Source organism: Mycteria americana, chromosome 2, assembly GCF_035582795.1.
Source record: "Mycteria americana isolate JAX WOST 10 ecotype Jacksonville Zoo and Gardens chromosome 2, USCA_MyAme_1.0, whole genome shotgun sequence".
NCBI lineage: Eukaryota > Metazoa > Chordata > Aves > Ciconiiformes > Ciconiidae > Mycteria > Mycteria americana.
The window spans coordinates 58,594,289-58,610,284 of NC_134366.1; the positions used below are offsets into that span (position 1 = coordinate 58,594,289).

Here is a 15,996-nt window from a genome sequence, read left to right on the forward strand (position 1 = left end):
GCATGTGGTGGCTCTAAAATGACTAAATGTTGTCCTTTTGCTATGTTTTTCTTCCTCTAAATCTGATGTTTTCATTGCAGTGGACCAACATTTACCAGCAAAAAGACTTTGACTGAATACTCATGCTCAGCAAACACACCACAGTGGCACCAGCAAATCTAAGCAATGCTACTATCTAGGGCACACTGGGAACAGCATTTGGGGTTTTGAGGCTCTCCATTTTTAAGTTTAGCTCAAGACCAGCCAGGCATGGGCTGACTTCCATGTGCTCATTCATGTCTCTTTTAAAGTGAGGAAATTTGCTTCCAAAACTGATGGAAACCCTAAAGTTTAAATGTTGTCATAAAACTCATCACCTGGTGTACGACAGGAGAAAAGAGAGCCTGTCACTCTGCAGCCTGCTCTCCTGAAGGAAAATACTTTGTTTGAGAACAAAGAGAGGAGGATCAAGTTCAGCAGTGCTCATATTTAACTGGATAAATCAAAGCCCTTACTACTTGCTTCAGGACTGTAGCTTTTGTTTGTGACAGGCAGCTCCTCCACAATGAAAAGTCCAAGGGGACTTTGTAATCTCCTGGGCTTTCTGCAAAATGCAGCCCTTTGCACCAGTGTTTCTAAGTGAAGCTTGGCAAAGAGGGTTTACATGCAAGCTGATGAAACTATGGGAGCTGCTAAAGGCAGAGCCAAGCCTGCAGCCGGCGACCCCAGACGTGTTTCAAACACAAGGTGCGACCACAGATCCCAGTCAAAGTGGACATCTCACATCTCAGAAGAGGCCCTGGCTTCAGCATCAGCAGAGAGGTTGCTGGGCGGAGGAGGATTCCCTATAGCATTTTGCTGGGCGGAGGAGGATTCCCTATAGCATTTTGCTGGCCGATGCACTAGCCCTCTCTTTCTCTGCTGACGCTCCAGCTAAACTGGAGCCAGGCACTTTCCGGCTGCCCATGCCAAGCAGAGCGCAGGTGAAGAGCCAATTGAAACCCAAGCTGTTTCAGGGCATGAAGGTAAGTAGGACGTGCTATAGTGGTTCAAGACTGCACTCCACAGAGCTAAGAAAGGCATTGCTGCCTCCCTAATTGTGTGGCTAGCCTTTGCACAGCTTCAAGCATTTTCTGTAATTGGGAGAAAACAGCAGCAATATCCAAGGGACCAGCCAAGGAGAGGAAAAAATAGCATGCAATATTTTTGTTTTTCCCCTATGCCACAGCCCAGCCTTGAGAAGAGGAGAAAAGGGCAGGGAGAGGCATCCAAGGCAAGGAAAGGACTGGACACAGGGCAGGTGTAGGAGCTGTGCCACCAGGCTCACTCACGCTGTGCCAGGCTGCAGCGAGGCCACATAGTGGGCAGGGGCTGGGACACCGCACTGAGGACTTCGAAGTGACATGAATTCCTTGAGTTTAGCAAGAAAAGAAACAAGCGTGGCATGGTGCGTCCCAAATAACAGTGCCCGGAGAGCACTGGATCAGCAGCGGGAGCTTGCCTGCTCCAAGGGTGACGTGAAGAGGCGAGAGCAGCCCTGGGGAACCGGCCATGCTGCTTCTCCCTGTGTGGCTGCAAAGGAGAGCTTGGCATTTACTGTTGGTGGGAGGAAACCTGCCCCCATCCCCATACGCCATGTGCTGTGGCCATGCAGACCTCCATCTTCTGCTGCCCCAGCCCCCAGCCTCACCACGGGCAATGGGACCTCCTCCCTCCTCCTGCTGCGGCCACCAGGTAGCGACGAATGTGAGGGACACAGTGCAGGTGAGGAGGCTTCCAGCTCAGGCAAGCAAGAGCCTGATGTGCAGCCATGTCTCTTGGGGAGCTGCTGAGGGGTACCTATTTGCCACTGAGCTCCACAACTCTGAGGGTTCAGTGCCTGATCACTGCTTTCACACCAGGTATGAGCTCTTCCTTTATTTTTAGTCCTCTTTTACCTCTGCAAACCTCTGGCGAGAGCTCCAGTTCAGCTTCTGCAGCAGGACTATTGGGGATGGGGATGGGGATACCTCTGCCCAATCTTTTTTTTTCTTTGAAGCTCCAGCCCCAAAGCCATATTCTGGCAACGCCATGGCTGTGGATTCCCACAGCCAAACTCAAAGGAGTTTACTGAAATCAATGGAGACCAGATTGGCTGGGGGCTGAAGTGGTCAGCAATGCCAGGAATGAAACGTATCTGCCCTTTCCCAGCAACAGCCTTTTAGGCAGATAAAGAATTTTGCCAGTGAAAACATTGTCATGACCCTTTGGCACTGCGGGATGTGCTGTAGGTCTTCAAAGCAAAACTGCCCCAAGGCAAGATAGGCAAACTGAGTTTTTCCTGGCTGCTCCTATCATGGACATGGGCAGTCTTCCCGCAGCAAAGGTGCAGTGGGACTGATGCTCAGGAAGGGGGAAGCACACGTTTCCCATCGTCCTCCCTCAGAGGATGCTGCCTGGAGGCACAACCCTTTCTCTGCCCAGCCCTATAGGTGTCTCTGCTTTGGGGTTTTCACTAAGTGTTGCTATAGGAACTTAAGTACTTCTGTGAATCCAGGGCTGAGCAGCTCCCTGCTCCCACTCCCCCTCGCCAGTGTGGGGCTGGCAGTGCCAGGGCTCTGAGGACAGTGGAGGATGCTCAGGTACAGCAGGAGTGGGGTCATTCAGCTCGGCTAATTAGTGCTACTATTTCTGTCTCTGGCCTTTTCTCAGTTCGTATCCATCTGGGACTCTTTTCAGTCATTATAGAGCTTTCCACCCTCTTGTTTTTTTTCTCTCTCCTCCTCTGTCTTCCAGATTTTTGCCACTGTTTCATGTTGCTGTCCAAGTTATTTGTCTCTTCTGTCTTGCTCTAGTCGTGGGAACATTAGTAATGTTTTTCTGTAGAGCAGGGTGGCTTAGAGACTGCCTCGCAGACCTGACAGCCGTCCTAGTGCTGCTGGCAAAGGCTGGAGCAGCTCAGCCAGCCCCTGGGAAACGATCCTGTTTATGGTTCATCGCCATCTATCTACCCACTGCTTCTTGCTTCCGCCTGGGCCCAACCGTGCCGCCGCCGTGCTTGGCCGTGCTGAGCCGGGTGGGCAGACGCAGTCCAGCCCGCTTTGCTCCCCACTCTCCTGCCGCAGCCGCCCCGTGTGTGGCTGCGAAGGGAAGCGTGACTCACATGGGCCTCCCACCCATGAGTAACAGTGTTGGTCTATCACGTCTCAGCCAGCCAGGGCAGCTGGGAGGGAGGACGGCTGCTTCCCTGGCAAGGCATGGAATAGGTCACTCCGTCCTCGTGACACAGGTGAAACAGACTGCAAGACATGGCAGCTACATGTAGCCTTGCACCAGAGGCAGGGGCCGTGCCCTGCCAGAGGGGCAGGCAAAGAGGTACACGTACAGGCAGACACAGGGTTGCAGGGGTTCCTGTTAAACACCAACATTGGTTCTTCCTTCTTCTTTGTCCAAACCCACTCCTTTTTGCCTGGGAAATGCACTGGGCCAGTGCGAAGCCAGCGAGGGAAAACAGGAGACAGTGGGAACACGAGGGGTAGAAACACAAAGTGGTTTTGTGCTTCTCAGGGTGGAAAGAGGCCCAGGTTGTTAAATAGCAGGCAATTTTAGCATGAGTTATTAATATTAGCTGTTTGTACTGGGAAGTGGTGCCTAGGGGCTCCCATTGCACTAATCATGTAACAAAGCTGTGTTCCTAACACAAATAGCTTGTGTTTCAGCCTGCAGAGAACAAGCTGTCGCCTTTCCATTATCCCCCCTTTGAAAAAAAACAGTATGAAGATTGCACAGTCAAGCCCACAAAAATTGGGAAAGGAAAAAAATGACATTGTGCTGTCCTACGGTGCCATCGCTTACACCCAGCCAGCCTGGTAACTCCATCAGCACCTTGGGCCCACACCGCTGGCTCTTCCCCTGCAGCTCCCCTGCTTCATCCCTGACCCCAGCAGGTCTGGCCTCAGCATTACTGGTGATTTTTGTGTTGCCCTTCTGTTTGGTGTTTGGGTGTATTAACATCACAGCACCTGTTTGGGATAGTGGGGGGGCTGAGTGCTGGGTTTTTTCCTGCCTTGCTGATTGGTGCTATATATCTCCAATTGTATTTTTTCAGGCTTTGCAAACTGCAGTTCTCTTGGATATGTGCCCCTCCAAAGTAAGAAACCAGTTTAATGAATTCAGTTAATTAACTTACAGCCTTGGCACTAAAGCACAGACTAAAGGTCAACAGCATCGCTGATTTTGGATGATACAAACCACAACTGCCCTGCTATTTCTTGTTTTCCGGAGGACTTGGCATTATTTTATCTCATGGACACACAGGTCCTCCTGCCCCCGGCTGCAGCTTTGCGTATGCAGCTCTTCATTGGCCCAATCCCAAGTCAGGCTGGAGGCCAGAAAAAAATGCCCTGCAGCCCCAGCCCTTCCCCTAGCAGCGCCCACCTCTGCAAACACTGTGCCCGACCTCGCACCACCTGGAAGTATCTTCATCTGCACCCTCAACACAGCAAACAGCTGTGGTAATGAACGGGCAGGGGTCCCCACGGCATCTCCTGCACACTTGACAATCATCCTGATGTAGATCCAGGTGGTGGAGGAGATACAACTAAAACATGGGCACGCATGAGGATAGTTAAAGGTAGTGGTGGGATACCATGGTGCTAGGAGCGTGGAGAGGGGTTGGCAGTCCAGGTGCATGGGCTCCCTTATTGGAGCAGGTATGCAATGCTACGGACACTTGTTTAGCATGATGCTCTGCACTGTGCATGCATGTGCACGACTTCACTGCTTTAGTGTTTAGTCCCTTGTCTCCCACTAGCAGCAAGGGGCTGCTGGTAGGGCTCAGAAGTGCTGCATTCATCTCTAAGCCCCTGATGGACATGCTCTGTGGTCAGCATGGATCCTGCTACTGACACCCCCCCGATCCCACAGGCCTGCTCATTTCCCCACTGCTCTGTCGTGTGCTTGTCCAAGGTTTGTCCCATCCCCACCTCTTAACCTCCCGTTGGTGGAGGAAGCCAGGCAGAAGCCACTGCCATTCCCCCCAGTGAGCTGATGCTGGAGCACTGCCAGGCTCTGGAAGGATTTTGGGTAGCAACACATGAGATAAGGCAACATGGCCACTTTCAGGTACCCCGTCCTGCTGCAGGGTCTCCTTCGCCCCTACCAGACTGCTCCCAGGCATCTCCTCTGCCTCATGGGCTTCTCAGTTGGGCAAGATACACCTCTCCCTTCCACCCTTTGTCCCTCCCAAACCTTAAGCTCTGTGCTAAATGACGAAAGCTTAATAAGGGCTGAAGGGTGACCACACACAAAAAAAGAGAAGTTAACATACATAAGCAAAAAACAATGTAAGGTTACTTGCCTTGGCCTCAGAAATGGCTCAACCATTTTGGCCAAGGAAGGAGTAAGATAGATCCTAAGCACTGGCAGCTCAAACGAGTGGTCTGGGTCTTGCTGAGGTATGAGCAATTAAAACAAAAGCTCTTGAAATGAGAATGGCTCAGTCACCTTAAAACTAAGCAGCACTACAACTTCTTCTATACTGTTTGCCCCAACTAACTTACCATCACCCACACGACTCGACAGCAACACTCACTACGTCCAAAATCCCAGCTTTGAAGAAGACTGCATCTAGTTCTTCTGCAGACCATGCAATAACCCACCAGAGTGGACACCTACAGACTAACCCAGCCAGAAGAGCTTCTCTTCCCCCTTCCCGTGATTCTCTGTGGGTGACCAAGCCCTTGCAAGAGACCCTCGGTGAGCGAGGTATGAAAATGCAGCCCCCATATAACAGCCCAGAGTCTAACGCAGCTTGGCTTTGACCTCTGAAATGACTGCTCTTGCAGCAGAGTTAACCAGGTCGGTTTCTGCCCTCCTTGCAAACATTTTATCTGTGCGACACTCAGTTTAATTTATTTCCTCACCTGGCACCCCCCAGCCATTCTTCTTTAAAGGGAAGGTAAACGCCCTGTGTTGCTTCCCCATCGGTTTTTAAAATGTGAATGAAATGAAGCAATAGGCTGGAAAGCAGAAACAGAAAAGTGAGAGACCATGAGTGGAAGCGATACACGCGCTGATTGCAACCAGGCTCTCCAGCCGAATGAAAAAATTACTCCCTCCCCCAAGGAGATATTTTAAAAGCTGAAAGCTCAGAACTTAAGTACAAAGGCTTTTGTGTTTTTATTGACATTGTAAGAAACATTTTTTTTCTTTGTTACAAAAGAGCTAAGTGGTTCTGAAAGCAGAAGTACAGTTTATATGTACACAGTGCTACAGACCCTTCAGATCAACCTAAGGCTCGAGAAACATCAGATCATAACTGCAGGTTTATCAAATGAAGACCACTAAGGCCCATTACAGCTGAACACTATTCCTACCGTACGTAAATGTATTTACACATTTTCTTTTTTTTTTTTTTAAAAAAGGATTACAAGCTTTATAAAAAAAAAAACTAAAAAAAAGTGAAAAAGAAAATGAACACATTTTTATCTTACACATCTGCAGGACTGACAACAGTAACTGTTCCATAGGAGACATTCCACCAATCCAAGGACAATAACACGTGAATACCAGAGGTTTACAAGACGTTTCGGACACTATTAACAGTGGTATGTGCTGTTAGCTGAACGGCGAGTACAGCCTCATCGGGAAAATTTGGCAACACATCTTGGTCCCTCTCTTTTACAGGATCAACACAAAATAAGGCACATACATTGCGAGAATATAAACACTGCTGTTCAGAAGGACGAGCCATTGCGCAACAGGCGTGGGCGAGCCGACCGGCCATTTCATCAAGGGGTGGGGGGAAGCAATGACTGGATGCAAGTGAGCGAGCCAGCATCTTAATGCACGTACCATTTGGGGCCATTCTCCAAGGAGAGAATAACATCATCTGCCACGTGGATGTACGGGGCCATCATACTCACCAGCGAACCACCTCTGGAAGCCCACTGACTTCTCTGCAAAAACACCTTTCCTCCACCCGGGTGTACCTGACGGATGAACTCTCCCTGGTGACTCCCTCTTAGTGGAAAGAAAACTGCCTGGAGAAATACGCAGGCTGAGCAAGGCAGATGTGCCCAAGGCCAACAGTAACAGATCTGGAAGACCCCCACAGAGCCATTAGAAAAAAAGGTGATTTAGACTCAGGCTGCAATGCTTTAAAAATAGGAAATTCACAATTTTTTTTTCATTTTCTAGTACTCTAGGGTGAGCGGTGGGTTTCCAACTGCTATGGCAATGCCAACCGATGTGGCAGATAGATACACAAAAGCAAGCTTTGGCTCTGTAACGGGAAGAGCAGGAGTAGAAGGGTGCCAGTAAACACGTAAGCAGTGATGGTGGGACTTTCCCCTGACTGCCACACATTGAGAAGGAGGTTGACAAGTGAAAGCTGGTGTCCAGCCTAACAGTGCCATGCTCAGAGGGCCCAGTCTACCTTATCAAAACAAACCCAAACCCCAAGATAGCTGGGCTACATTGCCACCCTCACAGGTACCAAAACAGGCTCTTTAGCATAAACCAGAAAAACATAAGATACTAAAAGCTGAAAAGTGACACATGAACATAAGTGGCCCATACACTTAATGGTGAAAATGATACACCATTTGCACCAACTCCCCGGGGACATGGTGGAGCCTCTGGTGCTTTGACTTTACCAAATCAAAACGGGATGCCTTTTTGGAGCATGTGGTTTCAGCCAAGACACATTGTTGGCCCAAGACAGGGGTAAGTGAGTGACAAAGGTTTGTCAAATCCAGGAAGGCAAATTAGCTACTCAAACAGTCCCTTTTAGCCTTGAGCAATATGAATGGCTCCTTCTAAGCTCTGATGGATCACATCTGTCAATAGCTTCCCAGCTTCAATTGGACCAGCAAATACAATTATGAACTGGAAAACTGAGTTTAAAAAAATAGGTTTTGTTGGTTTTTTTTTTAATGTATTGGCTCTATAACAATAAAAGGCTTCTCTCCCAAGCCACCTACTCCCAAGCTGCTCATAAGTCTCCCTGTTGAAATTGTTTATAAACATGTAATTGATGGCTTAATAAACAGCCAGCGATTGGTTACTGAGAACCATCTGAAACACATCCAGCACAGCCTTTCCTCCTGCATACGCTGCTGTTTCTCAGCAGGGGTGTCAGCTGCATCACAGTGCTGCAACATACAGCACGAAGCATCCCTTCTTCCCCGGTGACCTGCCTGGCTGGAGGTGTCCCTCCTCACCCCAGCAGCAGGGCAGGGGCAAGGGCTGCGTACGGGCAGCAGGTTTCTACAGGGCTGCCTCCGGGTGATGGGAGCGCAACAGGGAGGGAGCAGCTTTGCCACGCTGCAACAGCAAACCAACCATTTGCCATGGTGAGCTGTGCCCGATTGCCCGTGCAGCCCAGGGACCACTGCGGGAGGGCTGATAGTTGGGTCATGGGCAGGGAGGTCAGGAGGGGAACTGGCAAAGAGCAGGATGGGGGAAAATGAGTGCATGAGACAGAAGAAGGAAGAAATCCTTGCCAAAGGTATGGAGAAAGACAGGAGCTGGATGATGATAAATGCTGTAGGATATTTACATTTGTCTTGATTTCTGACATTCCAGCTCACAGTGCAAATCACTTGGTATGTGCTGTGACAAGCCCAAATACAGCCCCAGTACTGGATTCCTATGATGTTTTCCTAATGATTTACAGGTTCTTCCTCCGATTCTAACAGCTGTTAATAGATCAATGTTATCTGACAGCTTCACCGAGGTTGTATTCCTGCACATTGCTCAAATGCCATGCCCTGAATCAGCTGGTATTTCACCTCTTTTTACAGTAAAAAAAAGAGTGCTATGGCCTTCTAGCCTATAGAAATCACCTTCTGGTGCTACTCCTAATTTTGACTGGGCTAAAGTATTTCAACAGCAGCTCCTTACAGACATCAAATCCATGACTGTAAGTGCCTGCATCATTTACATCCCGTAGCAGCATTTTACTATAGGGATTTAACTGAGAAGTCTGCAAGAGCTGGACTTGCATGCAGCTTCTAGGAGTGGGTGAGCTTAAACCTTGGCCTTGTAACTGTTCTCCATCCCAACCTGTTTACCCAGAAGCACTGTGTGTTCAGGGGTGCAGACATGGAGCCCAGAACAACAAAAAGCATGCCAGAAGAGCTAGTGCTTATGGAGCAAATGCCATTCACCTCTACCAGTGAGCAGCTTCACAACCACACTGCATTAGTTCCAATTTTTGCTGGTGCAACTGAGCCTGGGCGTTGACCCACTGGTTTGCTTTGAAATGAAATGCACGTTGGTGTCACCAAGAGAGAGAGGCTGGGTGGGCTGAGTTTTGATTAGTTACCAGACATACTTGTTACCAGACATACTTCCACTTGTTTCTTTGATATTTTTAATGGCAGTTTAAATTTCTTAATTTTGTAAATCCTGGATACAGTGGAAAAACTTTTAAGATTATCAGATTGCCTGCAATCACTTTGATTTATTTGGCTAGTCTGAGAACTAGGCCATTCGTTTTCTACTTGTTTCACATGCCATGACCATGATGCTTTTGAAGCCATAACTGCGTGTTATGTCAATGGGCATTTACTTATTTTAAAACATACGATCCATCCACGAAGGTGTATGTGCTAAAAGGGATGTACAAGACAGTCCTGCCAGCAAAGGAACTGTTACTGCGAATAAGAACCAGTGGCTCAGCAAATTACATCTCAACTATTTGCATTAAAAAAAAAAAAGTCCCCATTATGGAATACTGCAATTTTGTTATTTCATTGTATGAAATACTCCATAAGACCCTGATCATCTCTCCACAAATGTGGTATGCAATGAAGGGATTATAGACTACCCAAATCACCAAACGCACATCATTTTACTATCCAGTCATTTAAAAAAGAAGGCTGAAAAACAGAATACCAAATCCTGCAAAAGATGAGACTGGGACTAAGAATAGCTTTCTGGTCCCCTCCTTCCTCTGAAATGGATTAAACATGACACAATCTCAGTATCATTATGCAAGGCAGTGACATCTATCTGTGTGTGTGTTTACAAAAACGTTAAACATTTGCTAGGGATCAAAGAGCCGATGGTTTTACATTTCTTATTTGCTTGAACCTCCTAATTTCTTGTGCTCCATCCCTCTGAAACGACAGCCTAGCGATAATATGGCAGTGCATTTCTGAACTGGTTGTCCACCTCAGTGCGATGTATTCAATACATCCAGAGAGGATTTCACACTGTATGCTCACTTTGCATTGTGCCTGGTTATTCTGTGCCTATATGTTTAGGGACAAAAATTGCAACAGTTTTACAAGGTCTAGTTTCTTTTGAGTAACAGAAAATTGCAGTCATTTCATCACACCTCTCTTTTAAAAAACAAAACAAAAGAAAACAAAACAAAAACATGCACTTCACACGTTTACATTGGTTTACAATTAAAAAAAAATTAAAAGGAAGCATACAGACATTCAAAAAGGGGGGGGAGAGAGAGAGAAAAGAGAGAGAGAGAGGGAACGGGTGTAGCAATACTGATTCAAAACTGAAATGGAAGACAGTTTCTCCCTAGAACACTTTAGGGTTTTCAGAGTCCTTATTCCATAAAAGGAATATACTTGAAACACATCCCATTTAGGTGAGATGAGATTGCTAAAATACATACACAACTAAAAAATATGAGTCTTTTTTTTCATCTGTTATCTCCTAAGTGTTTTTTTTTTTTTTAATGTCTATTGCATAACAGCAAGAAACTTGCTTTCTTCTGCAAGTGAGGTCAACAAAGAGCTCATGTCCCCAATAGCCATGTTGGTTGTGCTTACGGGCATAGCTGGGAATGTAAGAGACGCTCGGGGAGTGGTGAGGCGTGAGGAATTGCGGGAGAGATTCTGAATGATACTCGGGCTCAGGGCTCCTGAAATTAAGCTGACATGGTCCCCATCATCTATGATAGCATCAAAATCAATCTGCACACCCTCTAGGCTGTTGCTGTCAATGCTGTCAACTGTGCTCGACACTTGGTTAGCCCCCGGGGAAAGAAGCTCGGATGAGTTTGCAGTCGCAGTCCCCTGCAGCAGGCAGTTAGCTTCCGAACCAAAGAAAGAACCTGTTTTCATAGCTTGGTGGCTAAAGCCCGTGGTTTGGTCATATAACTGACCAGAGTAATTCTGCACATTAGAGCAGAACTGCTGTGATTGACCTTGCATCTCCATCTTAATGGTGTTTACCCTGTACATCTGGTTGCCATCACTCACATGTCCTTGCTGTTGTGCCAGGTTGTTTCTCAACACATTTTGGCGTCTGTTGCCACTGTAACTGGAGCACGGCTGGTAACTTTTGGCCACCAACAAACCTGAAGGCTGGCTACCAATGGTGTGAGACACGGGTGGACAACTCTGCGGCCCTTGATACAGGCTGCTTTGTGAGGTAGGACTAACCTGCCCTAGCATCATTTGACCGGGTTGATTGACTCCCTGGTAATGAATGCCGTCTCCGACTGGTTGGTTTTGCAAATATTCCTGTTCCATCATATTCCTGTTCTGCATCCCATTTGCCATACCAGTGGCTTGATCGCTGGTTGCCATGGGATGGCCGAAATTTTGCTGGTTCCCACTCACTGGCACGTTGCTGCTTCTCAGTTTCTGCCCTTGAACTGCCACGCCACAGGAATTGTCCATTGCCCCAGACATCATTGCTTGCCTGCTGATGCTTTCACTGTAAGGCTTATTGGGCTGCATGCTGAAAGAATTACTGGCTCCGCTGCCAAGAACCGTGTTTTGCTGTAAACCGTAGGAACCGTTGTTTTCCACCAGGTTCTGATAGCCATTCTGCTGGGCCACGTTGCTTCTCTCCAGGTTCTGCTGCTGAACCATCATATTGTTATACAGTCCGAAGGCCCGAGTCTGCTGCACCGCTGAGCGCTGACCACATTTGAGTTTCGAAGGAGATAAGTCAGAACTTCCTGAGCTTACTTCATTCCACTGAATGGGCAAGTCGCTCTTGTTTGCCTCGGAGCCTCCCTGCTGACTGCTCGGTGGAGGTGCTTGGTCAAAGTTGCTGGGGTTGTTGTTTCCTAACACTGAGCTGTGATGCATTTTGTTGCTGTCTAGGACATTGTTCAACAAGTGGTCGTACATGCCCTGATTCTGGGAATTCAGATACTGAACCACGTCATCTGGCAGGAGATCCTCATCATTCAGACTGCCACCCGATTCTATTGTAGCAGCCTCCAGGGCAACGTTCTCGCTGATGCTCGGAGGACAGGGGGAGCTGAAGCCGCGGAAGACGCCACCCTCAGAACGGGTATAGTTCTGAAGAACAAGGTTGCGCTTTTCCATGGATGGAGGCAAAGCAGGAGGGTTAAAGCTATTAAGACTGTTGAAACGCTGGACTCTAGGGACAGAGAGGTTGTCAGAGGCCATTCTTACTGGGTCACTGGCTCTCCTCGTTCCGTTTCCTAGAGCATCGTGAGACAGAAAATGCCTCCTGCTGTAACCATTTGCCCCACCGTCACTACATCTTCGAGGGGCATTCACTGGAGGCAGTGGAGATACTCCGGACTCCCTGCAGTCACCCAAGAGTGCCATCCTTGTTTTGAGGCTCATCCTCTCCATGTTAGGCAGTGGAGTTGGTGGCGGTCCACCAGTAGCTGCTGCATATTTAGCTTTCAGCCTGTATTGCTGGGCTGGCGTGAGGCTGAGAAGACTTGGCAGGTCATCACACTGGCTTGCTTCACTGGAGCGCCGGGAAGCATCCGTCGAGATGGGGTCATAGGAGTCTGCAACACTCACGTTCTGTGGTCTTCCCTCCGCCTGGGAGGCATTGCTGGACCTCCGGCTGGAGAAGCAAGGTGAGATTCCAGAGGACCTGCGGCTGCTCAAGTAGGCTGAACTGATTGTGCTAGTATTGCTGTCCCTCCTGTTCAGCATGTTCAACACAGTGATGTCCGTACTTGAAAGCTCGTTCCTGTTCGGCAGAATAGTCATGGATCCTCCTACACTGCAGCTGCTGTTCGACTGGGTACCTGGAGGTAAAATGCACAGTTAAACAAATGGGCATCACCCAGAAACTGGTACAGAAAACACCCAGTAAAGAAGTAAGGGGAGTATAGAGGAAAAGCCTGCATCATCCCAGCAAATCATAGCAGTGTGCTTTATTGAAAGAAGTAGGGATAAAAACTGTGTCCTTAGGTTAAAAGCTAATTCAGAGACTCAAGGGTAATGTTTCAGTGTGAATCTCAGCACAAAATTTATAGGCCATAGCCACAAACTGTCATCAGCTGGTGTAGTCCTCTGGCCTGCAGTGCAGCTATGCTGACTGATGTGCCAGAAGGACACATTCATAAGGGAGCTTTTTATAGGCAAAATATAATTGAACAGGCATTTGCGTGGAATGGCAAAATATACAAATTGGAGGCTATTCAAGGTCATTTCTAAGACTTCTTGAAATATTCTTGAAATAAGTCCTAACAACTGCAAAACATCTTTGCTGGTTTCCTTGTTTTGTTTTGTTTTTAAGTAAACAGAATAAACTTATTAATTTACATAGTTTCTTTCAATTGAATGGGTTTCAGAAAATCTGGGCTGTCCCTGCTGGGGGGAGTGCAGAAACCTACGGGCATGTTGTAGGCAATGTAGAGGCAGCAGGGACATACATTTTGGCAATGAGCAGCTCCTTGTACAAAAACAACTATGAATCTTCAGGGTTCAATCCTGCCTTGCTCCCATTCACGGATATCTGCCCTTTGTAGCAGTAGTATCTGTAGATATGATTACTTATATGTGTGGAAACAGTTTATTTAAAGGGCAGCCCAACACATCTATGCAAAGGGTGACTTGTTAAGGCCTCATCTGAAAGACTTCCATACAATAAACTGGCAGGTATTTATTTCATCTGCCTTGCCTCAAAACACAACAGATGATGATCTTGGGTCCAACCCTTTAACTGTAGGGAATATTTCAGACATGATGCATGGTTCCCCTGCTGGCCTCTGTTCTGTAAAACATGGGACTATCTGACTTCTCTCAGGGTGGGTAGTAGGACTTGTAATGAGGGGATAAACAAAAAGTGATCAATTTATGAACCATTCTCACAGCCGCTGAGTTTCATAAGCTGCACTACTGTTTTGCAAGGGTTGCAAGATTGTGCTAGCAAGCAATGAATTTAAGGACAAAAAGTGTTACCACTCCCGCTATGTGTATCTCACCATTTCCTATGAGAGGTGGCAAGGTCGGGGCTTTGGAAGGTGGAACGGGGTTCAGTCTTGGAAGCATTCCATTAACTTGTTTCAACCTTTCTAATTTCACTTGCTCCATCCATTTGGTCCCTGTCATATTCCTCCTGGCCTGTAAGCCAAGTGCTGTGGTGGCTGTGGAAATGGTAGAGTCCATGATTGGGGTTTCATCGATGACACTGAGGTCTCCTACACTACCGCCACCGGTCAGAGTAAGCTCGATCCCATTGTTGGAATAGTTGCTGATGGGGGACTGTTCGCTGCTGCATGTAGACTGACCACCAGGGCTTGGCTGAGATGTCTGTTGGAATGAAGTAAGAAACAAAAGAACATGAGGATTAAGCAAACAATGTTAACAAAGAACTTGCAGCAAATGCAGATCTAAATGGAGCCAAAGAAAACCAAATGTAAAGAAAAGTTTAGCATTAAATGATGATGGTGATTGTTCATTAAAAGGCTTTCTAGAATATTGATTTTAATTGCAATGAATGTCATTGCAAAACTCAAGATTAAAATCCACTTTAATATCTTGCTGATAGTATACATTATATCTACATGAGACATTTATTTCAGTTATTCCTGTAATTGCTTCTATCACTTCATGTCATTCGTGAGCATGTATGTATGGATACTCTATTTTGGGTATGCGCTGTTCCCAATTGAAATTGCAGGTCAATAAACCAAATCAGAACTCAGCCACGTTATGAGGTCTAATTTACACTGCTAGGCTTGCAGCAAGCAAACAAACAAACAAGACTCCAACAACACTGGAATTTAGGTTTTTTTTAATTAGACTTGTGGCTAAAGAATGTAAGTATTTTCCAAGCTTAAGGCTCATTGTTACAAGCAGCGGTTGGCCTGAAATGTTGGCATGTAATAAAACAGGGACAAAGCATCAGTGCAAAAATACTGTATCATATTATCAGCGTCCTGTGACCCTAGCAGCACGCTCTAACTTATACCATCTCTGCCCTGAATCAAGAAAGCGATGATCTACTGAATCAAATAGTTTGTTTCATTAGAATTTAAGAATTTAAATTTAAGAATTTAAGTACACAGTACAGCCTGCTAATCTACGGGGATATAAACCACTGCAATAGCTTCTTCTTTCTTAACAGTGTTCCCTGCTGCTCTAGCAGAATTCTTGCTGTGGGGAAACATGGGCTTGATTTATTTTTTATACTCATAAAAGAATGGGAAAATTTCTCTGACAAACTGAAACACTCAGACAGATAGACTGACAGACAAAACAGAGAGCAAGATAGACAGAAGTCTCTGGACATAATATCTTAATGTAGGTTGTATCAGTGTGATCACAAATCCATGAGGCATGCAGTATCATTTTGCTCTCAAGAACAGTTTCATGTAAGTATTTCACTATTGGTGTTTTTCTTGGGTTTTTTTAACTTTTTTTTTTTCCTGCCAGCCTGTGATTTTTTTGCACATTTTACTGACGAATGCTGGCTAGAATTTCTGAGGTAGCAGTGACAGCTCTCACTCTTAACATCACTGAATGAAGACACAGATTCATGGCAATACTGTAGCTTCCTATGCCCCTGAGGAGTCCATTAAGATGCAATAACTATTTTATTATTTCTAATTTGAACAATGATATTTAGAATTTATGAGGCCACACTGAGCATGTTCATTTCCAAATCCTGGCCATGGCAGATTTTGTGACAAGAATAGAAATAACTGTTATTACACAGAAGAGAGTTTGTGCTTCTGGACAATAGCTCCATGCCATATGGAAGAAGAGTACTAATGGTCAGAAGCCTGTTCTTGTAGCCACGTGTCAAGATCACAGTGAGGTAGGTTACAGAAGT

The 15,996-nt window shown here is 46.6% G+C and overlaps 1 protein-coding gene across 8 annotated transcripts in view; it reads right to left on the reverse strand.

The window, feature by feature from the left end:
• Positions 1–6,119: 6,119 nt before the first annotated feature.
• The window catches only part of GLI3 (GLI family zinc finger 3), a 215,829-nt gene continuing 205,952 nt past the window's right edge, over positions 6,120–15,996 (reverse strand). For all 8 annotated transcript variants that reach the window (XM_075493586.1, XM_075493585.1, XM_075493579.1 and 5 more), the window contains 2 exons: positions 14,144–14,471; positions 6,120–12,961 (listed from right to left, as the gene is read on the reverse strand). In XM_075493586.1, coding sequence (XP_075349701.1) covers positions 10,671–12,961; positions 14,144–14,471 — 2,619 coding nt within the window. In that variant the 3' untranslated portion in view covers positions 6,120–10,670. The remainder of the gene's footprint in view (positions 12,962–14,143; positions 14,472–15,996) is intronic.